Raw genomic sequence first — 23,552 nt, 5'->3', positions numbered from 1 at the left:
CCCCTGTGTGATTGAGGAGCCTGCCAGCTGTGCTCTCTCCAGCTGCACAAAACACATCAGCTGCAGCAAGGGCAGATGTGTCCTGCTCACTGCAGAGCTGAGGCTTAGTCACAAATGTGTTGTGTATTTTACTGTGAGGATCTGAATCAGGATGTTCTCCCTGAATCCTGGCCTGAAGACTAAGGTGCTGATGCTCAGGGCCTTGGGGTGATGGCAGGTGCTGTGCAAATTGTTCCTCCTGCTCTGCCTGCTTGGGGGCTCCACCACGCACCAGTTTGACACTTTGGGGCTTCAAGGATAAAAAACATATACCCCAATATATATAATATCCAACTCTGGGGTCACCAGCACAGGAAGGACATGGACCTCTTGGAGCAAATCCAGAGGAGGCCACCAAGCTGTTTAGAGGGATGGAGCAGCTCTGCTGTGAGAAAAGGCTGGGAAAATTTGGATTGTTCAGCCTGGAGAAGAGAAGGCTCCAGGGGGACCTAATTGTGGCCTTCCAGTGCCTGAAGGAGCTACAAGGAATACGGAGAGAACTGTTTACAAGGGCCTGGAGTACCAGGGTAAGGGGGAGTGATGCAGAGTAGGTTTAGATTAGAGATCAGGAAGAGAAATCCTTTGTGGTGAGGGTGGGGAGGTTCTGGCACAGGTTGCCCAGAGAAGCTGTGGCTGCTCCAGCCATGGAAGTGTCCAAGGCCAGGCTGGATAAGGCCTTGAGTGCCCTGGGTAGGCGAAGGTGTCTCTGCCCGTGGCAGGGGGTGGGACCTGGATTATCTTTAAGGCCCCTTCCCCACCCAAACCACTCTGTGCTTCTATGATAAAGGAATAAATTATCCGAGTATGTGATGTCAGTTCATGACAGGCTGTACAAACAGGCGATTGTTCCCAACCCGCGCGTGTTTACGCGCACACGTCGCTCACAGACACACCACCCACCACCGCGCGCGGGCCCTTTAAGGGGGCGGGCGGCGGCCACGCGGAAGCGCCGCGCGGGCTCTGATTGGTCAGCGCCAGGCGCGTCGCCGGCGAGCCGGGGGCGCTCCAAGGGGCGGGGGCGGAGCGGGGTGAGGCGGAGCCGCTGATTGGCCGGCGCTGAGCGGGGGGCGCGGCGCCTTTAAGGGAGCAGTGAGGGGCCCGTGCGGTGCGGAGGTGCGGGGGTGCTCCGGGCCGGGGGGGATACCCTGGTGCGGGAATGCCCCGGTGCGGGGGGCGCGGGGGGTGCCCCGGTGTGGGGGTGTCCCGGTGCGGGGGGCGCGGGGGGTGTTCCAGTGCGGTGTTCCCGGCGGGGCAGCGCGGGGGGCGCGGCCGCGGGACAGCAGCGCTGGCACAGGGCAGGGCGCGGATCAGCCCGGCCCAGCCCTGCCCCTGTCCCCTTGCAGGAGGGTCGGGCCCAGGCAGCGGAGCCCCTTGAGGCGGGGGAATGGCGGCGGCGGACGACCTCAAATTCCAAGGTAAAGGCGATGCGGGGTGGGGGCCCAGCCCGGGCAGCCGCTGGAGGCTTTGGGAGCGATTCTGGGCGTTCTCTGGATAGAAACGTCCTTGCGAGTTTTGCAGGTGGTGAATTCCCTGAGTGGAATTGTCCTGCTGGCAGCCCAAAAATTGTAACTATATTGACTGCAATCCTTTGTGTTGGAAAGGGACAGAACGCTCTGTAACCTGGGAAGAGCCATGGGTTTTGGAGTTCCTTAATTGTTGATAAAAAAATTCCTGTCAGTTTTTGGAGAATATTAAAATTACACAGTTTCCCCCCAGCCTTGCAGAGGCCTGATGGCAGGGAGGGAAGGGAGGCTCCAGTGGTGCCACTGTATCCTCTGGCAGGCAGACTGGCAGGAAAAACAGCCTCACACTTTATGGACTAAGTACATGTCCAGCTTGATCTGTGTCAGTGTGGGCTTTAAGAAACAGATCATACCTGACATGCCTAAGTTAGTGATTATCCTGCCTCAGGGTTCTAACGGGAGGATTTGAGCCATGAGAACAAAAACTCGAGTGTCTTGATCATCACCTGTCTTGTAATGTACTTGTTTGCAGAATTTGACGATGCAGCTAATTTGCTTGCAGCAAATCCTGATGCCACCACCATAAGCATTGATGAGCCAGTTGAAATCCCCAAGAAGCAGCACAGCCGCCGGCAGGAGGCAGGGAGGGAAGAGGATGATGAGTTACTGGGGACTGACGACTCTGACAAAACAGAGGTAAAGCTCAGTCCTACAGGAAGTACGGAGGGAGACTGTTTACAAGAGTATATAGTGATAGGACGAGGGGGAATAGATTCAAACTGGCAGTAGGTTTAGATTAGATATTGGGAACAAATCCTTCCCTGTGAGGGTGGTGAGGCCCAGGCCCAGGTTGCCCAGAGAAGCTGTGGCTGCCCCATCCCTGGAAGTGTCCAAGGCCAGGTTGGACAGGGCTTGGAGCAACATGATGTAGTGGAAGTTGTCCCTGCCCATGGCAGGGAGGTGGAACAAGATGATCTCTGAGGTCCTTTCCCACTCAAACAATTCTGTGATTCTGTAACAGCAAGGGAAATTATGAGCTGATGAGGGTGTGTGTAGCAGGTGATGTGGCAGCAGGTAGTATCAGGTTGCTCTCTAGAACTGCAGGCCAGATTCTGCTTGCAGAGAGATAAGAGACCAGTTGACAAATGTTAAAGAGAGAAAGGGAAACCATTATATAATTCATAGGAAGCACCACTCTGTTAAATTTGTTTTCTCTTTGGGTACAGAAATCATGTAACTATTGTGTAAATGAGCCAGTAGTGCATAAATTGCTTGCTTGTAACACTTTCCATGTTGCCTTTCCCATCATACAGCTGCTTGCAGGACAGAAGAAAAGTGCCCCTTTCTGGACATTCGACTACTACCAGACCTTCTTCGATGTGGACACATACCAGGTTAATACTCTGCTCTAGAGGAGAACTTGTCAGAATTAAGCCTTATCCACTGAGGATTTTTTCCTTCTTATATTTTCAGTCAGACAAATCTGTATGTTTTATAGGTCCTGGACAGAATCAAAGGTTCAGTGTTCCCAGTACCAGGGAAGAACTTTGTAAGGCTGTACATCCGCAGCAATCCTGACCTTTATGGTATGTATGAGGTGTGAGACTTTCTCTTCTGTGCTGAATATTTTGAGTTTGTATTTTTTACTTGCTAGCCTTAAAAAACAAGAGGGTGGAGGACTTGTCACTGAACTTGTTTTCTTTTCAGGTCCCTTTTGGATATGTGCCACACTCGTCTTCACCATTGCTGTTAGTGGCAATCTCTCGAATTTCTTCATCCATCTGGGCAAACCCACGTACCACTACGTGCCTGAGTTCAGAAAAGGTTTGTAAGTAGTCATTTGTGGTGGGTTTTGGTGTGCTGATGAAGTAAACAGAATATTGGAGAACATGCAGGTTTTCAGGACAACAGATCACAGCTTTAATTTTGCAGAGTATTTTGATTTATTGCTGTCTTTAAATTTTCAGAGATGTGAAATGAGTCCTTAAAGTGGGCTGTCACAAGCAGGAGTAATTAGAGCAGTTATTTTCTAGCCTTAGTGAATGCCCCCTTCTACAGACAGTGAAAGCCCAGCACTGGCCACTGTGGTGCTTTTTTTGGTGTTTTTTTTGAATCTGTGGCCTCCTGGGAACCTCAGACAGAAAATTACCAAATGAGATTATTGCTCACATCACCTACCAAGGGCTGGAAAGGGTTACTGTCTAGTAAATTCAAAAATAAGTAAAAGATGCTCGACTGATCTGTGCCCCAAAGAACTCAAGAGTGAGGAGCCAGTTTGTCTGTATTTGTCTTTGTATTATGAAGGAGTTTGCTGTCCCTGGAAAGGAACAGGGCTTCTGTTTGTTTCATAGTGCACTTGGAAGAATGTTGCCACTTGGGAACGCAGTCACTTGAATAATTTCAGATTTGACACTAGCTGTTATTTCTAGCTAAATTTCTATTTTTAATTAAGCTTTGCTTTCCCCCATGGCTCTTCCCTTCACACTGAAACCAACAGTATTTTGTACACAGAGGTACTGAAGAAATTCAAGATACCAAGAGAATACTTTCTCAAGTCTTTACTTTTAAACTAACTTTGAGTTCTGGCAAAGTAGTGGGTGTAAACTAGAGGTAAATGCAAATTTCTCAGTTTATTAATAATTCAAACTTTATGTTTTGAAAGTAACTTCACAGGTAGCTTTCTAGTTTTCAGGCTGAACACTTGACACCTTTGATTCTGGCTGGATTCTAAGTGGGACAAATAATCTTTTGTTGTATTTCCAGTGTCTATAGCAGCAACAACAATTTATGCATATGCTTGGCTTGTTCCCCTTGCTCTCTGGGGATTCCTGATGTGGAGGAACAGCAAAGTTATGAACATTGTCTCCTACTCATTCCTGGAGATCGTGTGTGTGTATGGCTACTCCCTCTTCATTTACATTCCCACAGCGGTACGTATGGCCAAAGAGTGTCCCTCTTACAAGTCCTGCTTGAGAAGATTTACTGTTTCTTGTTATATTGTTGATATTAGTCAAAATCTTGGGGACTGGGCAAATCATTTGCTCTTTTTGTTGAAGCTTGTCTAGTGTAAAGTTGTCTTGTGAGTGCTGGAAAAGCCCAGGACAGGTCACTTCCCCTCAAACAGCAAATCCAAGCAAGGTGCTGCTGGTGAGCCTGGCAGACGGCCCAAGGCAGCCTCAGGAATCGGGATCTGTGTCCCCAGGGAACAGACATCAGGGTGCAAGATGGCTCCAAGGACAAGTTTCCCTTGCAAGCAGGTGCCATGCTGGGCCACTCTGGCCAGGGAGAAGCTGTGGAGGGAGTGCAATAACTCAGGGGACACACTCTTGTCATGTCTGGGAATAAAGCTCATCTCTGCTGTTGTTCTTACCTCAAATAAAGACATGTCAGATAAAGTGGGAATTAATTTCTGCACAAATTGGCTGGAAGTGATGAAATGTCACAGAACAATGTGCTAAATAAATGAATCCCCATTTCACAACAGCCTCTTTGGCAATCCTTTTCCTCCCTTTGGCAGATTTTATGGATCATTCCGCAGAGGGTGGTGCGCTGGGTGCTGGTGGTGTTCTCCCTGTGCCTGTCGGGGTCGGTGTTGGTGATGACCTTCTGGCCCGCTGTGCGCGATGACAACCGCAGGATCGCAGTGGCCACCGTGGCCGCCATCCTGCTGCTCCACGCCCTGCTGGCTGTTGGCTGCTTGGTATGACACTGCCTTGCCTTTTCCCCCAACCCTTATTTCCTGGGCTGGTGACATGTTATGGTATAGAGAAGGAGGGGTTGGCTGGTTGGTGGAAAACCTTTGATTACAGGACTTCTCAGAAACCTCCAAAGTGAAAATTCCAATAGTTTTAAGTGTGGCAAAAACTGATGTCATTCTGGCAGTGCTAGTAACAAACTCAATAATTAATTACAGACTCATAGAATATCTCAAGTTGGAAAGGACCCGTGAGCATCAGCAAGTCCAGCTCTCATAGAACAATCTTGAATTCACCTGGGATTCATCATAACTTTCATGCAGAGCATTAATCTCTAAACTATCCAGTTGGAGTTTATTTCAATGACTACTATGCTTAGTCCTTTAAAATGATTAAATGTTCAGTATAAAGTGTGTGCTTATGAGTTTTAGCAGGTTTATGTTTTCATACTCAAAACTTAGTAAAGTAACAGCATTACAAAACCAGAAGATCCTGGTGCTGCTGAAATACACAATGAAAAGTACTTAAATTATTTTTTCTCTTTGGTGCAGGTGGAAGGATATTTAGGCTTCAGTTCCCTTTCCCACAGCTTCCAGAATAGACACATTTGGTTCCCCACAGCTCAGTGTGCAGGGAGATGACAGCAAAACACAACTTTCCTTGGATGTGCAATCCAGTTCTTTTCAGTACAGGTCTTTTTCAAAGGCCTTGGCTGCTAATTATATTTAAAATTACAGTTTAGAGCACCATTTAATTGATCATTTCAAATATGATATTAAGAGAAAAAGATCCAAGTTTGCCATGTCAGTGCTGTGTTTGTATCTTGTGAACAGTGTGTGTGGAAAAAAGGGTTGGGATGACACGGCACTATTTGTTTCTCTCCAAACTGTCTTTTTCTCCTCTGTAATACTATAGGCATACTTTTTTGATGCCCCTGAACTTGATTTTCCTGCACCTATTATCCCTGCTCACAATGGAACAACAGTAACAACAAAGAGTCACTAAATAAGGTAAGAATCCAATCTTTTAATTTTTTCCCCTGTAATCATCACAGACATCCTGAAATTTTCCCCATCATTTTGGTTGAGTGAAAAAGGGTTTACCAGACCAATTTTGCCAAATGAGGTCTATATATAAACACCATTTATTAACTTTGTTTCAGTTCTAAGTACAGTCACGAAAACTGAAGAGACCCTGAGGAACAAAGATGTGCTATATATTTTTTTCTTTGAGGTTTACTCTTGGCAAAGAAACACACATTTAAATAAATACTCAGTTCCAGAGGTAATTTCAAGGTTTTTCCACCCCCCTTCAATTCGTTACAGAAACCCAGAAGCATTCATTGAAATTTACTCTGCACAAGTAAAACTTAGGCAATAAACTGGTTTTCTTTCATTTTAATATCAAAAGCAAGTTGGGTTTTTTCCCCCTTGGTGTTTGCAGCAGCTGTGGGTGTGGGGACATCCATGCAGGGCTGCCTTGGAGCTGGAGCCATCCCTGTGGGTTGCATTCCTTGTGTGGGATAGTTTGAGGCTTTGCTTCCTGGTAGCTGGGAGTGCTGCCAGCAGTGGATAACACTGGAATTCTGTTGGATAATTCTGTGGAGCAGGTCCAGGAAAAGGCTAATAAACATGCAGAGACCAAGCTTCTGCAAGCCACAAGTGTGTGTGTGTGTGTGGAAATGAATGTATTTACTGAATAGAAATATTAGATTTAAAATAAATAAAAATTTAAGTTAATAATGGCTAAATATGCTTAGGAAAAGTCGTCTTAAAAATTACACAATCCAATGATGCAGGTCAATTTTAGTGGCTTTTCCTTCTGCAAAGTCAGTTTCTCATCCCAGATGCCTAATAAGAATCACAGAATCATTGAATCAGTTGGGTTGGAAAAGACCTCTGAGTCTCAACCCTTGGTCCAACTCCAGTCCCTTTACCAGATCATGGCACTCAGTGCCACGTTCAATCTCAGTTTAAAAACCTCCAGGGATGGGGAATCCACCCCCTCTCTGGGCAGCCCATTCCAATGCTTGAGCACTCTATCTGGAAAGAATTTTTTTCTGCTCTCCAACTTCAATTTCCCCTGGCAGAGCTTGAGCCCATCGTGCCCCCTTGTCCTGTTGCTGAGTGCCTGGGAGAATCAATAGGCCTGTAATGAATTTTGGTATTTAGGAGTAAATCTGCGCCTTAGTGTGTCCTCTGGTGAGCAGCTGACACGTTCAGAGTTACTTGTCTCTTTCAGATGACAGCACCGGTTTATCCATCTGTACAGTAACTTAATTTTAGGTTTATTTTTCGCTGAAGATCGTGGAAGCTGCCAGAACAGAGGCTGTTTTCTGTGGCAGGACAGACAGCGATGCCCTCATGGACTTACAGACACCTCTGTGCTCACTGGGCACAGACTGTTCCGTGAGGAGAGTGAACCACTGACCACAACCTGTAACAAATGGGATTTTTTGATTGGTTTTTCATTTTTGTGGCTCTTTCTTAATTCACTCTATGCTCGCTACGCTGTTTGCCTCTCAATAAAGGGTTCTGAAGGCGGTTTGCAACTTTGTATTCTGTGCGTGAGACTCTTAACGCCGAGGGGAGGGTTTGGTCAGGGGCGTGGCAGAGATGCCATGGGATTGAAACTGAACCGCCGTGCCGCCACCGAGGCTTTCAAAGTGTTAATAAACGTATTTAACGAGGGATAATTTCAGTTTCTTCCCTCGCTTCCCCACGAGGTCCCTCATGGCGGCCACCTCAGGCTTTTATGGCCGCGCGGGGCACGCCGGGACTTGTAGTTCCGCCGTTGGACGTGACGTCAGGGTGTGCGCGCCCTCCCATTGGCTGCCACGGTTGCGCGCGGCGGGCGCGCGGCGGAAGTGTCGCACGTGGGGCCGTTGGGCGGCGGCTTTGAACGGGCCGGGCCGGGCCATGGAGGCGGCGGCGGGAGGGCAGCGGGCGCTGCTGCGGCAGGTTGGGGGCGTGGGGAGCGCGCCGGACCCCCCCTCCTCACCTCAGGCACTGGGCTGGCGGGTGGCGGCGTGTCGCTGTCCCCGTTTATAGCTGTCGGTCCCCCCTCGGTCCCTTCACGCTGTGGTCCCCTCAGGCCTTGGGCTGACGGAAGGTGTCGCTCCCCAGTCCCCCTCGGACCTCGGTCCCCGCTCGGTCCCCTCACACTGTGTCCCCTCAGGCGCTGGGCTGGCGGGCTTCTGTCTCTCCCGTCCCCTCATGCTGTCTCCGCTCAGGCGCTGGGCTGGCGGGAGGTGTACCTCCCCGGTCCCCCCTCGGTCCCCTCACGCTGTGGTCCCTTCAGGCCCTGGGCTGACGGAAGGTGTCGCTCCCCAGTCCCCCTCGGACCTCGGTCCCCGCTCGGTCCCCTCACACTGTGTCCCCTCAGGCGCTGGGCTGGCGGGCTTCTGTCTCTCCCGTCCCCTCATGCTGTCTCCGCTCAGGCGCTGGGCTGGCGGGAGGTGTACCTCCCCGGTCCCCCCTCGGTCCCCTCACGCTGTGGTCCCTTCAGGCCCTGGGCTGACGGAAGGTGTCGCTCCCCAGTCCCCCTCGGACCCCGGTCCCCGCAAGCTGTCTCCCCTCAGGCGCTGGGCTGGCGGGAGGTGTCGCTCCTCGGTCGCCTCTCGGCCCCCGGTCCCCGCTCGGTCCCCTCACGCTGGCTGGCCTCTGTCTCTCCCGTCCCCTCACGCTGTCTCCCCGCAGGTGCTGGGCTGGCGAGTGGCCGCCGCCGTCATCTGGTCCGTGGTGCTGCTGCCCGTCTGCAGCGCGGCCTTCATCGTCCTCAGCGGCCTCGACCCGCTGCACCCTGTGCGCTGGATCTCCAGTAGGTGCCCGCCCACGTTTTCCTGGTTTTACACCCGCGTGTTTGTGTTTGTGGCGTTTTCGCCACTCTGTGTTGTTTTGGGCTCGGTCGCAGGTAACGGGAGCTGACCGTGGTGTCCTGTTCCACTAGTGTTCGTGTCCTGAGTAGTCTTTAGGCTTTGAAACGTTTCTTTGTTACAACCACACCACCCCCAGTCCTCCCTAGGTAGGAATAAGTGTGCAAGTTCATGTGAGTGTGTCCCTCATAGAGAAACAAACAGATTAAGGGCCTTATTTGTTCTGAGTACTGGGACACGCTTCCCCTTCCTCCCTGTGCAGATGCTGTTTCCATAAAGAGCTTCAGTGTCCTCTATGCTGCACTGAATCCCAAGAGAAATTCCTGAAGTAGCCACTCCACATGGTGACAATAACTGTCCCTCAGTGCACACCAAAAATGGGGAGATGTTTAGCTGGAGAGTTGATACCTGTGATCACTGAGCTGCTCCAGAGAGAGAGACTTGATTCCTTTTCCCCGTTGGAAATACAAAACCTCCAAAGAACCAATCTGTAAGGAATTTCTTCCCTTGTTACTGTGGCTGGATGGTTGCAGCTTTTACTGACTGAAGGGAAGCTGTGTTACTTGAGCCATAGTTTAATTCACTTTGAAAGATTCGTTTTGAAAGCAAAATTCTGAGTGTTCAGTTATGACAAAATCAGTTATAAAGGTGTTAAATAGTTTCTGTGAAGTTTAAATATGATCATTACTTCCCTTCAGTGGATTATTCCTGATTTAATTGCTCTTTTCTGTTACTTAGTGTGTCACTTCTGTATTGCTGCAATCTTCTGAACTATAATATTTTTAATTTTTTTTAGATTCTTTCAATGCTTTGTATACTTCCTACGTCATCTTGTGTATCCTCCTTATGTCTGTGGTGATAATTGTAATAAGCATCTTCAACGTTGAATTTTATGCAGGTGAGTTGTGTGAATTACTGAACTGCCTTTTATATTTTTATTAAATAGGATGACCATTTAAAGAGACTTGGTTTTACATTCAATGTATTTAATGTTGGTGGATTAGATTACCTTTTAAATTGATACAGACAATATGCAAAGCTTATTTTTAAGTAAATCATCCCAAATTCTCATGGCTGACTTATCTGAGCCAACTCAATGATTTCTTCATAATTTAGTGACATATCCCAACTGTGAAAACGTCTTTGATGACAATGGTGTTTTGGTGATTTTTTTTGAATAAATGGTTTTATTAGTAAGAAGTGAAAATTTACTTTCTGCTTTTATTGACAGTTGTGCCATCGATCCCATGCTCTCGATTAGCACTGATAGGAAAAATTATTCACCCTCAGCAAGTCATCCATTCTCTTGTTCATGCTGTGATGGGAATGCTGGTTGCCTGGTGTGCTACAGTTATGATCAAAGGCAGGTTCCAGTTTCTTGGTGTGTCCTGCACGTCTTCAGAAAGGTAATTGTGTGTCTGTGTTAAAGATAAACAAAGACTTTGTGTTGTAAAATGTATTTACTGATAATTTCTTTCCAAAAATACCTAGAATTTGGGTACTCTCAAAAAGAAGTAATTCTATGTTGATTTTCTTTAATAAAGGACAGAAAATGCCACCTTTTGTAAATGTTAGAATGCACAGAGAAACAACTGGGCCAGAAAAAACAAAGTGCCAGGATTCTTAATGGAAAGGTGAATGATGACAAAGTGGTTGTCACTTGAACTAAGTCTCGGTCTTGTGGTTAGTGGGACATATTTCATAAACACTGTAACCATCCTAAAGGCATAAAATACAAAAACAGGTGGTGGGGTTCCTACTTTGGTGAAAACTTACTGAGATACCATCACATGTAGAGATCAGGAAAGCAAAATCAAACTTCTGATTTGAGCTTCTAAGGCTTGAACGAGTTTATTTGTTTAGAACTCAGGATTAATTCTAAATTTTCTCTTTTAGCCCAGATGATGCTGTTCCTCAGATGTGCCTAAATGAGTACTACGTCTTCCTTCTCCTTGCTGGAACTTTCTTGGGATACAGTTACAGCCTTTTCTATTTTATTAACAATATGAATTATTTGCCATTTCCAATCATACAGGTAAGAGGGTTAAACATTTAGAATCTAAATGAAATCTAGTACATTAAATCTGTGTTCTTTGAGTTTTTTCATGTATTTTGCATTAGAGTTTATAGTTTCTTCCCTTCTGTATATATCCTATCCAACATTTTCACTGCTACAAGTAGGAAAAAGGAGGAGAACTAGAGATGATCATAAAATAGCAGGAAATATTGGGAGAATAAATAGTATGTGTAACACTTGGAATTGCCTTAAACTAATCTTTTAATTCATCTAGACTTCAGGTTTTCAAGTACCATGTCTTTTTGGAAAGTATTTTATTTTTATTAACCATTTTATTGATCGTTCTGCATGTGGAATACTGAAGTATTTTGTTTGTCTTTAGCAATACAAGTATCTGCGTTTCAGAAGATCTTTGCCTCTCCTCATTAAACACAGTTGTGTGGAATCATTATATTTTGTTAGAAACTTCTTTGTTGCATATTACTTTTTTGGTAAGTGCTCCTGAAGTTCTCTCTTGTTTATTTAATTTTTTTAACTCCTGTATTCCTGTATTTTGAAAGCTTGAATCAGTCAGGCCTCTTATGCTATTTTTGGGCCTTTCAGGTAACTTGCTGAGGACACATGGACTTGTTTAAACAAATAAAGAGATCTAGACCTTTCTAAGACAGGAGGAAAAGGCACAGGGTTTGTACAGCAGCAATTGTAGGGTGGCGGTTCTTAGACCCTCACAGAGGTCTGTTTAGCATAAGAGAAATGTCTCTTTCCAAATTGATTAACACCTTCTATAAGAATTTATTGTCTGGCTGATGAGAACGTGGGGGTGTTCTAAGGGGAAGGAGGTGGGGAATAATAGGTTTCTAACCTGAAGTCTGTTGGATCTCTTCTGTGCAGGAAAATTTGTTGTAGGCAGCAGTGAAATAACCTGTCATTGCTTGCAAAAGGAGCAACCAAATACAGGATACATTAAAACCTGATGCTTTGGCCCACTCTTTACACACCTGTCCTGATTTGTGCAGAAAGGTTATAAATCTGAAAACAGTGCAACTGTAAAAAAGTTTTCATCTGTAATTTATATTCGCTTTTTTCTTTCAATATTCCCCAAAAATACATTAATAAACATCTCCATGCCATTGACTGCTCCTTTCATTGCCTCATATTGGAAGGGTCTCAGAGCTGAACCTGACACACCAGCAGTGGGCATGACTTCACTGTATGTAATGCTGCTGTATTTTCCCTATTTTTTAGGTAAAAAATAGCGCTCTGGTTTTATTCTCAAGTGCCCTGTGTATTATTTGGAGGGAGCTGGGGACACGAAGGCAGAATGGCTCCCTCCCATAGGAAAATGGCATTTTGTCTTTATAAAAATATGTGCTGATAAAGATGTTTGCACTGGACTTCCTGAAAATCAGGAATTCTTTATGTTATGGTTGTAATTATCCTCCTAAATGATGTCAAAATATGCAAGAATTATTTCCACCTTATTGACAAGTAGGATGGTTTTATATCAGTTTCCATTAAGTCTTTAAAAGCACTTTGCTGCTGCTGGAGCTGTAGTGAAAATTAATATTAAACTATTATTAACCCTCTTTTGTGAGTGAGGAAACACAAACTCAGTGCTAAGAAGCTGTCAATAAAGGTCTACTGTGTATAGTTCCTGGCCTGAAGCCTTTTTTAATTCTCTTGTTTCTATTTCTCAAACAAAACCCCCAAAGGCAGATTGTTTCCTTGTCCACTTGTGTTACAAGACCAGTGTCTTTTCTCTGCATAAATTTTATTTTTGTCTTCTTTTTGGCCTATTGCGTGTGTTTTGCATTGTTGCATTTGTTTCAATGTTTCTTTCTGATTCCTTAGGTTATATCCCAAGGGCATGGATATGTACCACGATGGATCTTCATACAGACAGGTAGGTGGGACATTGTGCTGGAAACTTGGAATATTGCTGGCAGCTCCTTTTGCTGAGGGAGTCCAGCTTGGCAGCCCCTCTCTGTAGCACGACTTGGTTCCCTGTCTCCCCACATGGAATGTGGGGATCATTGGGTGCTTCTGAAATGGATCCAGAAGGAACCAAGAACCCCTTACAGGATCCATCTTAGAATCATAGAATCGATTGGGTTGGAAAAGACCTCCGAGATTATCAAGTCCAACCCTTGGTCCAACTCCAGTCCCTTTACCAGATCATGGCACTCAGTGCCACGTCCAGTCTCAGTCTAAAAACCTCCAGGGATGGGGAATCCACCCCCTCTCTGGGCAGCCCATTCCAATGCCTGAGCACTCTCTCTGGAAAGAATTTTTTTCTGATCTCCAACTTCAATTTCCCCTGGCAGAGCTTGAGCCCATCGTGCCCCCTTGTCCTATTGCTGAGTGCCTGGGAGAAGAGACCAACCCCCACCTGGCCAGAACTTCCCTTCAGGGAGTTCCAGACAGTGCTGAGGTCCCCTCTGAGCCTCCTCTTCTCCAGACTAAACACCCCCAGCTCCCTCAGCCTCTCCCCACAGCACTTGTGCTCCAGTCCCTTCACCAGCCTTGTCATTTAGATAGTAATTAATAAATCCTTGTTTCTTTAGTCTCTCTGAGTCTCTGAAATACTAGAAATGCTAATCTCTCCAAATTGTATACATGTGTTTTATCTGTTTTTCTGCGGTGGTTTTTTTTTGTGGGGGCATGTTTGTTCTTACATGGCTGCTGTTTGTTTTAAAATAAAGAAGCTGGAGTCTTAACACCTTCATTGACTAGAACTGTACTCATTACTATTTATCTCACATTTCTTTTCCTTAATTTCATTAATTTTTTGTTAACTTTATTTTGTCAGTTACTGAAAAATCAAAGAACTGGTATCTCAAACATTTAAGAAATTGTTTTCTGAAAAAAAACAAACAAAAAAAACCCCCAAAAACCACCAAAACCTCAACCCAACTTTATTCCTGTAGTTGTTGCTAGTGTAACATCTTACTACAAACATCTTCCATAATAAAAGTACTAAAATACTTCTTGGTTTCATCTGCAGTGAATTGCATCCTCTTGACACTCTGAGTGGCTTATTGGATCTCTCCTTGTTTTACCATACCTGGTTGTGTGGTGTGTTCCTTCTGATGACCTGGTACATTGCATGGTTGCTCTTCAAAATCTATGCTACAGAGGTGGGTACCTGTGACCGTGCTAAAGGTGTAACACTGGTGTGGCACAGATAATGCTTTCCTTCAAAAGCAGTTTTACTAGGAAAAAACTTACTGTGAGTTCCTGAATTTTCACAGCATGCACTACAGATAGAAACTGATAACCAACAGTCAGGACAAGCCTGGGCATTAACTGACTTTCCCTTTCTCCTTATACAAGAAAAAGCTGAGAGAACAATAAATTGTTTAGCTAAGCTCCAGAGTTCTAAAATTTAAGCAAACCTTCAAAGTACACAGTTCTCCAAAGCAGAAACATGTTAATCTAATTAAGTCTACAGTATTAAAATAGACTTCAAGCAGTTGTGGGAATTAAGACACTTGGGCTTTCTCATTCAACCATAAAGTTTTAGCTCTTTTAAAAAGGCTAAAAAGATCATTTAAATATGTAATGAATCATATTAGAATCAATATGAGACCATGATTGAAGAGAGGATTAAGAAAAAGGAAAATGTCTTGCCAACAAAGATTGTCTCATCTTTGTTGACAAACCTAGATATTTCTTTTTAAGAATATAGAGCAAAAAAAGAGGAAAAAAATTCTTTTTTTTTTTTTTTGTGAGAGCTTGACTAGACTGCAGATAAATAGAGGGGGAAAAAGTGTGGTTTAAATCCTGGATCAATGTATCAGTGCAAAGCACTCATGGAATGAAATGGCTTACAGTGCTGTTGGGGTGTTGGCTTTAATTGGAAAGGTCTAAGCATAACAACAGCTCTGAGGTGTGAGCAACCTGCTTCCCAGGGTAGTAACTGAAGCACCAGTGAACACTGTCAGTGGATTGCTTGTAAAACTGGAAGACAAAAGACACATCCATCTGTCAAAGTATAAAATGGACTTTGCCCTTTTGATTGTTGAACAAAAAATATTGTTTAGCCACATAATTTTATTTTCTCAGTGAACTAAAAAACTTCCAAAGTTTCGGTCTTGTTTTGGAATATGCTGTTTCTAGTTTTTCCCAGGTATGTGGTTAAAGGAATTTCTTTCATAATGATATGATGCCACTGGCTGTGAATTCCGTGGGTACAGGGAGGGTACTTAAAGATAATAATACCTGAATTTTCTGAGATTTTTCAATTTTCCACATAAGGAGTGAAGTCTTTTTGCTACTGTGTTAGAAATTCCAGGTCAGTTACAGTGAGCGGAAGCAGTAGATTACGTGCTTTTGTAGCTCATTGTTCATCTGACAAGTAACAGCTCAGGTGTGGCCTTTCACAAGGGTTTTTTATGTTTTCCTCTGTATAACATGACTTCTGATGTTTATATTTAGACTCATCGTTTTCCTGTCCAGCCAACATTTGCTGAGGAGACAGACCAGTGCCTGCCTAAAATCTTGAACAGCAATCCTCCCCCCCTTATAAAGGTAACTGAACTCCCACCACCTTCCCTGTTAGGTGTGTGCTGAGGTGTTTGTCAGAGCATCAGGCACATCTTCCAGGCACCAGTTCTGTTAACTGAGGTGCCACTTCCTTAAAAAGCTCCCTTAGAACACTCTGAGGCTGTTACACTTAGTGGTGAAAATTTGTTTAGCAGTGACATCTGCTGGTGCTCCCCACGCTGTTCCTGGAAGCTGAGGATTCATTGAGTTAGAAGGAAAGATCTTTTTGCAACCTAAGTGATTAGTGTGAGTAAAGAGGAATTTTGGTCTGTGATAATCATTAATAGGACTTGCTTATTATAATACTTAGAAATTGCAGACCTCATACAAGAAGTATTATGTAAATAAAGATAAGAATATTCTGAACATGCAAAATCCACATTTACTGATTTTACAGATTTCTGGTAAGGCTGGAGATAGAATAGGCTGCAATGCCTTTTAAAGCTTAGCTGTGTTGTCAGAGGATGGGTGAGGAAGAGTCAAGCACAGCACAATTTATATCAGATTTTATAACAGAGTCCTGCATATTGTGAGAAATCTGGTTATTTTCAGTTTGCCACATTGAAAAAGCAGTGTTAGGTTGGTCCCATATTGACCCTAAAGCTGTAGTTGAGCTCTGGTTTGCTGAAACAGTTCTTTCCTTAGACTTTTTGTGTCTTAAACTCCTTCTGCCTGAGCTGCTATGATGAAAAATAGTGTTAGATCTTCTTGAACTCCAAAGAATTGACTAGCAGTAAAGTTCTCTGAAGCTCTTACCAACTCAGCAGCCACATCCAGTCTTTCTAGGGATTTGTCTCCCTTCTTTTTCTGTTACGTGACTGGTTTTAGCCTGTGTGAACTCATTCTTTGATAGATACTGATTTTGTATGGATAACTGCATATGTTTTTTTAAGGCAACACATTGGGCTTTGCATGCACTAAAACATTTTCCTCTCTTTGTAGTTTTTAGCCTTACAAGACTTGGTGTTACTTTCCCAGTACTCTCCTGTTCGGCGACACGAGGTCTTTAGCCTTAGTCAGCCAGGTAACTACAGAACTATTTCATGTTGATTATTCTCCTTTTTTAAAAATTGATAGTCAAATGCTTTTAGAAGTTATGCAATGCTGTGAGGCCTTTTCCAAAAGAATGCTTAATTACCTATATTCACATTGTTTCATCTACTAAACTTAACCAATTCTGGTGTCTGATTTAAATGACACAAGGACACACAGGTTTAGGATATTGAAAGCAGAGTCCTCTTCACACCTCCAGTGAAATAGTTCAGATTGGATATTCGAGCAGATGTGTATGAAAGCTGAATGTTGAGGTGTGAGTGAGAAGTCGGGCACAAATAGTGAGTCACTGCTGAAGCCATGACAGCAAATACTGGCTGTAATTTCAATTAGTACACAGCCTTTCACTATATTCAAAGATATGGCAGAAGAGGTCAATTAAAACTGTTAAGAGGCCTTCAAGAACTTTTTGTAAGACCTTATCAGGAGTTTCAGTGTTTGCACTGCTTCAAAACTGTTTGCCATCCCCATTGATATCACATGGTTCATTTTCACTGTTCAGTGATTTCGGATCAGATGGGCTGAATTGCCTGTGGCTTAGCAGGCTTCACTGAAGTCTTTTTAGAGTTATCTATTGATAGGATGGAATCTGCCCATGTTTTCATCTTTCTCTCAGTACAAACAAGCTGTCACAGTGGAAATGCCTGGTGGCATTTTGTAAGGAGAGTGGTACTGTCACTGTGAAGCTCCTGCTGAGAGCACATGGGCACTATCAGAACAGATACAGGAGGAGCAGCTGGGTTAAACCTTCCTTTTTGTGTGCATATGGCAGGTGGGCACCCACACAACTGGACTGCAATATCAAGGGAGTGTTTAAGTCTCCTGAGTGATCTGACCCAGAGGCTGATTGCACAGCAGGAAGCTGCAGCAGCAAACGGGAGAGCGAAGCAGCCAGGGGGGGAGCTGAAAGTACCTCCACAGACTCCAGGTACGTGAGGAAATGCTCAGGTTTGTAAAGTGTGAAAGCACAGATACATTAGTTAAGTTCTATGGGGAAAATGAGTCACAGGATTTCTGAAAATAAATGCAAACTAAAAAGGTTCTCCTCCTATTTCATTTTAGGTATCCTTGTTGAAATAATCCCCAAATAACTAGAAAGCTTGGAAAGAACAAGTTTGCTCAGTTTGTTTACTTTGCATGATATTATGTTCAATACAGTATTTTTTCCACACTTGCCTGAATTAAAAGTTTAATTGTTAGTTTCAGTAGGTGGTTCAACACAGCACAGGGAGAGCATAAGTCTTGGCAAGAGATGTTTTGTAATTTGCGTAACTGCTCTTGTGATTACTTTAAGATGGTAAAATTAGGTTTTGTTTATATTTGTGTGATTCACTAATATCACTGTAGAATATAAAAGCCCAGTCTGACTCCTGAGCTTTGTGCAGGCTCCAAGCATTTTGGGTGTTTTACCTGCTGGATTTGGGCATCATTCCTGGCAGCAGAGCTGTGTTAGCACAAGGGTGCCAGGTCAGGGAATCCCTTAGCAAGGCACCCCTGGGAACAACAGGGGCTCTGGGGTGTCAGAGGTGAATTTCTTCTACTGCTGCTCTTCCTTGGATGTGCCTTTTCTTACATACCAAGCAGAATCAAGAGGACTTGTCATTCTTCTGTATGTAGCCTTTTTTCTAGTATTTAATCCCAAAAGCCCACTTTAGGTAAATCTATACCAGGGTGTAGTAATGATAACTACAAAAGGAGAATAAATCCACAAGGATACTTCTCATCACTTGCTGTTCTTAAACTGCTGAATTCTGAAAACATTCCATGCTTATGTTGATGTTCCTTCCCACTGTGGTCTTGGAAAGAAGTACACAGTGGCCTTGAATAAAAGCTCTGATGATACAGAAGTTGAAATAGCAATGAAATAACAAACCCATGACATATTTCATATGTGCCAGCCTGTTGTCTTCATGCAGTGATTTCTTTGTCAATAGGAGCTGTTGGAATAGAAGACGTCTCTTTGCAGTCACAAAGATCCAGTATTGTTCTCAGAGCCTCCATGTCTCCTCTTGTTAAACCCTCCCTGGTGCCTCTGAAGACATCACCTGGGTCTGACATTGGTTCACCTTTCAGCTCCCCTGCTTTAAATTACAAGAAGGAAGTTGTGGGTGTAAACTCCCCTCGGCATGGACAGCTCCAGAGTCCCTTTATGAGAAGGGGACCAAAGCTGTGGACGTCGGTTGCAGGTAGAGATTTTTCCACAGCATTATCTTGAGCCTTGTAGCCATAAGTGTAGTAGCCATGTTGAAGGAGGGCTGCATTGTGAGGGTTAAAGTGACAGCAACCAGTTTTCCTGAAGATACTGTATTTTTTTTCTTGTAGATCATCAAATGAATGGTTCCCACCATGAATCCTTCCCAGTGCTCTCTGCTGCAAGAGCTGGCAGAGAGTCAGTACAGTCAAAATTTATTTACACATGGCTTCAGAACAAACAAGAACAGGTGAAGTAAAATTGCAGTATATATAGGGTGCATCTTGGGTATTATCTTTGGGAGAACTTCCCATTTTATGGAATGAATACTTCCCTCTCCACTTTAGCTTACATAACACAAATCCTTCCCCTCCCCTGTCCCTTTTTGCTTTGTGAGGATGGTAGGGTTAAAGAGGGCCAACTCTGCATTCCTTAGTTAAATACAGATGATTAAGTTTAATCTTTTATTTCTTTTCAGATAAAAAACTTCTTGTCCAGACGAGCACTGATAATGTATTTCTTCAACAAGGTAAGGGTGATCCTGTGTTTGGACTGAGCAGCAGGGACTGGAAATGCAGGAGCACATGGGCTCTGCTGTGGCCTGGTCATAGAGTGGTGGTTCTAAAACTATTTTCATCTAAGATTTTCCATAAGTACAGCTTTGTACTTACTGTGAGTTTCACAGCAGGATTAGCCCATACCTGTCTGTTCTGAGGGGAGGGACAGGACCCTATGGAATGTGTAATACCTCAGTGAAACCTGCGAGTTTGGTGTTATCATTTATAGAGTGCACTCACACCACTTTGGTTTCTTGTCAGCACCCAGAGGCCTCCATCCAGGCTGTCTTCTCTGATGCCCAAATGCACATCTGGGCTGTGGAAGGTAAGCAGCATCCAGGTCATCCACTCTGTTGTTCATGAAAAACCTTAAGAGCCTCTGTGCTTTAAAAATACAATGGAATAAAAGTCTTAGAAACACTTGACAAAATCCCAGCTGCATTTCAGACACCAACATGACTAAAGTCTAATTCACTTGTTAGTTTTGAGATCCCATGTATGATCTCTTTAATTTACATTCTGTAGAGATTCCTGAACTTATTTCTGTTGCTTCTCCCTCATGTGAAGCCATGTATCACTTTAACATTTTTCTACTACCAGATTTATGACTTCTTTTTACAGCAGCTTTTCTGACTAAAGGCTCCGAGTGCTTCTCTGTTAATCAGGGAATTGAGGGAGGCACTCGGGTAGTAACTTAGCAAATAAACAGAAAAATATGATCTGCAGAGAATTAGAAGAACAATGACAATATGTGGTTGCACTTTGGGATTTTCTTGTGGAAAGAGGGAGCCAATGCTTTTATAAAAATTTATTTAATATATAATCTCTTGCTTTATCAACCTCAAGCTATTACACACCTGTCAAACCAGGGACTGATTCAGTCCTTGAGCCAAAGCTGAGGTAACTGTCAGTTGGCTGCAGTAAGTCCTGAAGAATTCCAGCTCACTAGTAGAATCTTCAAGTGATGCCATGATCTGTTTTACTGAATTTTCAACTTTTGAAGCAATTAGAGGAAATTTGTTTCTTTTCAAAGGTCTGTCTCACTTGGTAGCAGCCTCCTTTACTGAAGACCAGTTTGGAGTTGTCCAAACCACACTGCCAGCTGTCCTAAATACTTTATTCACTCTTCAGGAGGTAAAACTGTTAACCTTTCCTTACTGCAGGACAAGTTTAGAAGAGAAGTCTTGTTATTTTTACATTATGACCTTGCTGATTAGTCACAACATTCAAGTTGTTGCCACTGAAACAAGCTCTTCTGCAGTTAATCTAACCAAAACAGCTAGTTTGTCTTTTTGTGCACTATGAAACAGCTGAATAAAACCTTGGTTTTTTGTTAAAATATAGAAGGAGAAAGCATGGAATGTTTCAATTTAAAAAAAATAGTAGTGTGCTCATTTCAGGGATGCAGCAATTATTATAATATATTTTATGCAGAGTTAGGACTGTATTTGGCTGTACACAATTCCTGGTGCAACATGGAGCACTTGGAGACATTGCAAAGCACAGGAGATGATAAGATCTGTGTGCTGTTCTCTCTCATAACACTAAGACATTACTCTGAAATCCCTGACGTTTGTGTAATGTGTATTTTAAAAAAATCCAGATTTATTTCCAAGACTGTGCGTGTCCTATTGACATAATTGCTTTACACTGCCCTAATGGACATTCTTGGAAAGAATTTAGAGGTTATTAAAGTTCTTCAGTGTAAGTCATCTGTTCCAAGAACAGGCACAAGGGGAAAAAAAAAGCCAATACCCTGGTTTCTGAAAGAAACGAGTCATAATACAGGACAGAATTGTGTTTCTACTGCAGCTTGTGCTGTGCTTGGCTGTTACAACTCAGCAACAGAATCTTGGTTCTGTGTTCCTGTTGATGCCTGGGAAATGTCCAGTCTCCAATATATTTTTTGTGTGTCTTGGTGGAATTTCTGAATTTGCACTTTTTTTGCTTTACTTGACACAAAATGTGTCACAAGTTCAATTATGAAATAACAGATGACATGAGTTCATTTATGTTTTTCTCAATCAGGTTATGGACAGACATTTCAAACTGCCACATGTTTCTAGCAAGCCCCCCCGGGTTTCAGGGAGTCTGGTGGACACATCCTACAAAACACTACGGTTTGCACTTAGAGCCACTCTGAAGGCAGCTCTGTACAGGATAACTACTGTCTTTGGAGACCACTTACAGTAAGAACTTGCTAATGGTTGCTTGCTTTTAAATTTAGTTTAATTAATGTTATTGTACAACCTGGGAAAAGGGAAATTTGGGGGGAAAAAAGATCCCTTGAGGTCATTATTCTAACACAGTATTTTAGTATTTTTTGATTTGTGGAACCTTAAGAAGTTCTTGTGTAGATTCATTGTCCCACTTAGAAATTTATTACTCATAGGCTTCTGGGCAATTTTTCTTAATGACTTTTCATGAACTCCTTAGAAGCAGTGCATGAATACCACTTGTTTAATAAATCTGAGCTGCTGAAAAGAAAATAAGTCAAGTAGAGACAATTGTTCTGTAGGGAAAGAATCCTATGAAGGGTCCAAATAATGGAATTCTCTTGCTGCCTGGTCACCTCAATGGCTCTTTCTCAGCTACTGTTGCAGCAGACTTTGATACTTGGCCTGTGAATATGTGGGACTGAAACTTCTGCAGTATCTGCCCATCTCTCCCTGTGGGGATGAAACATCCCTCAGTTTGGAAGTGCTCCATACACAGGAGAGATCATTTAGAGATTCTTTCCTACCTAAATCATCGTTGCAAGTTAATCAGTTGCTCTGTGTGCCTAAAGGTAAGGAAATGGATAAGGTTTCCTGGGACAGGTGTCTTTTAGCAGTGCCTGCTGTTGGGGATGAGAATTGACAGTTTTAAGGGTTAATGCACTTCTTTGTCTTGGAACACAAGTTTTTCATACAGCTGTGTTTTCCAAAATTTAGCTTCAATGTATACTCAATTTTGGCATGAGACTTTATTTTTGTGGTGTTTTACATTTAATGTAAAATGTTCTGCTTTTGTTTTTAGTGCTGTGAAACTGTCTGCAGAACATAAGAAAAGACTTCAGCAATTCTTGGATTACAAAGAATGAATAACAGATTTTAATGCAGCTACAGTTGTTTTTTTCCAAGACTTACTAAGAAGAAAGTGGGACTAATGAGCCTTTTTATTATGGCTTTTTGGAAAAGCATATGGAAGTACAAGTTGCAGAACAAAACTTTTAGAACTGTAGGGGAGCTCTTATGGGTTTAGATCATCTTTTGTATAATAAAATTTGTAAAATTCATCTTGCCTTCTTTTAATGTCACCTACAAATGATAAAGTGCCAGTTCTTCTTTTAGGTAAGACTATGACATTTGAGTTTATCAGAGTTACTTTGACACTCAGATCTTTCATTATTTTTCACACTGTGTTCTTTCCCTACCCCTTTTCTGTTAAAGGGCTGAGCAGAGATTTACGTAGATACTTAGTGTGCTTAAGTGCTTCATAAATTTAGTTGATAACACTTTTAGTGCAGATCAAGTGTGTGGTTTAAGAGTAGGAAACAGATGTGCCCAGGAATAAAACATGCTGCTCTTCTGTAAGCTGGAGATACTCCTTCAGAGCAGTGTGCAGGAAGGCATTGTTAACACACAAGTACTGCCTGAAAAGTTAAAGATTTTATCTTTAAGGTGACCTAGGAAAACGAGTTCTGATCTGTGCTGAAACACACAGGAAACATCACTGCATTGAGTAAAACTCCCAAGAAGTGACACTGTGAATTAAAGTTTAAGATCAACAGCTTTCTGTTCAGGGAGGTAAAAGGATGTTTACAGCATATCCAAATTTATTAAAATAACATACATTACTGGTTGAATCTGGTGAAAAATACTACTTTTTAAAAGCATTTTAAAAAGCTTGAAAACTAACTACTCTGTTTTTAAACAGACTCCAGTTGCTGTGATACCCAGACTAGAAAATATGTGGAGTATGAAGATGAGAACAATAAATGGTCATGCAAATGAATTAGTGTGATAAAGGAAAACAACGGAGGACCCAAGATCTGAAGATGGCCCTGGTGTCAGTTACAGGGGTGTGATGAAATGGTCAGCTGATAGTGAGTGGCTGTGTAGTAGTAACAGGGTAAA

At 43.2% G+C, this 23,552-nt stretch overlaps 2 protein-coding genes across 7 annotated transcripts; both read left to right on the top strand.

Moving 5' to 3' along the window:
- Window positions 1–1,073: 1,073 nt before the first annotated feature.
- On the top strand, window positions 1,074–7,748 carry YIPF1 (Yip1 domain family member 1). 6 transcript variants are annotated; one of them, XM_071565926.1, is made up of 10 exons: window positions 1,074–1,152; window positions 1,383–1,454; window positions 2,065–2,198; window positions 2,816–2,896; window positions 3,001–3,088; window positions 3,210–3,326; window positions 4,266–4,432; window positions 5,020–5,202; window positions 6,113–6,207; window positions 7,439–7,748. In XM_071565926.1, exons 2-9 carry the CDS (start codon window positions 1,424–1,426, stop codon window positions 6,200–6,202), a joined length of 891 nt encoding a protein of 296 aa, XP_071422027.1. In that variant the 5' UTR covers window positions 1,074–1,152; window positions 1,383–1,423; the 3' UTR covers window positions 6,203–6,207; window positions 7,439–7,748. The 6 variants fall into 6 exon arrangements, with proteins under 6 accessions (XP_071422027.1, XP_071422025.1, XP_071422022.1 ...); XM_071565924.1 differs by having other exon boundaries at window positions 2,035–2,198; window positions 7,483–7,748; XM_071565921.1 differs by having other exon boundaries at window positions 2,035–2,198.
- A 337-nt stretch (window positions 7,749–8,085) lies between these two features.
- On the top strand, window positions 8,086–22,711 carry NDC1 (NDC1 transmembrane nucleoporin). Its single transcript, XM_071564915.1, has 18 exons — window positions 8,086–8,157; window positions 8,896–9,016; window positions 9,868–9,969; window positions 10,303–10,477; window positions 10,968–11,106; window positions 11,471–11,579; window positions 12,940–12,991; window positions 14,093–14,225; window positions 15,526–15,618; window positions 16,576–16,657; window positions 17,459–17,614; window positions 18,621–18,872; window positions 19,009–19,127; window positions 19,356–19,406; window positions 19,696–19,759; window positions 20,468–20,568; window positions 21,463–21,623; window positions 22,453–22,711. Exons 1-18 carry the CDS (start codon window positions 8,116–8,118, stop codon window positions 22,514–22,516), a joined length of 2,016 nt encoding a protein of 671 aa, XP_071421016.1. The 5' UTR covers window positions 8,086–8,115; the 3' UTR covers window positions 22,517–22,711.
- The last annotated feature ends 841 nt before the right edge of the window (window positions 22,712–23,552 follow it).

The sequence above is a fragment of the Pithys albifrons genome, chromosome 10 (genome assembly GCF_047495875.1).
Source record: "Pithys albifrons albifrons isolate INPA30051 chromosome 10, PitAlb_v1, whole genome shotgun sequence".
Taxonomy (NCBI): Eukaryota; Metazoa; Chordata; class Aves; order Passeriformes; family Thamnophilidae; genus Pithys; species Pithys albifrons.
This window is presented reverse-complemented; position numbering and strand designations above follow the sequence as displayed.

Coding starts and splice junctions, on each gene's coding strand:
- YIPF1 (XM_071565924.1), top strand. CDS start 1,424: ATGGCGGCGGCGGACGACCTCAAATTCCAAG. Junction 1,455..2,034: donor GGACGACCTCAAATTCCAAG/GTAAAGGCGATG, acceptor ACTTGTTTGCAG/AATTTGACGATGCAGCTAAT. Junction 5,203..6,112: donor TGCTGGCTGTTGGCTGCTTG/GTATGACACTGC, acceptor GTAATACTATAG/GCATACTTTTTTGATGCCCC.
- NDC1 (XM_071564915.1), top strand. CDS start 8,116: ATGGAGGCGGCGGCGGGAGGGCAGCGGGCGCTGCTGCGGCAG. Junction 12,992..14,092: donor ATGGATCTTCATACAGACAG/GTAGGTGGGACA, acceptor TTTCATCTGCAG/TGAATTGCATCCTCTTGACA. Junction 19,128..19,355: donor TTCAGAACAAACAAGAACAG/GTGAAGTAAAAT, acceptor ATTTCTTTTCAG/ATAAAAAACTTCTTGTCCAG.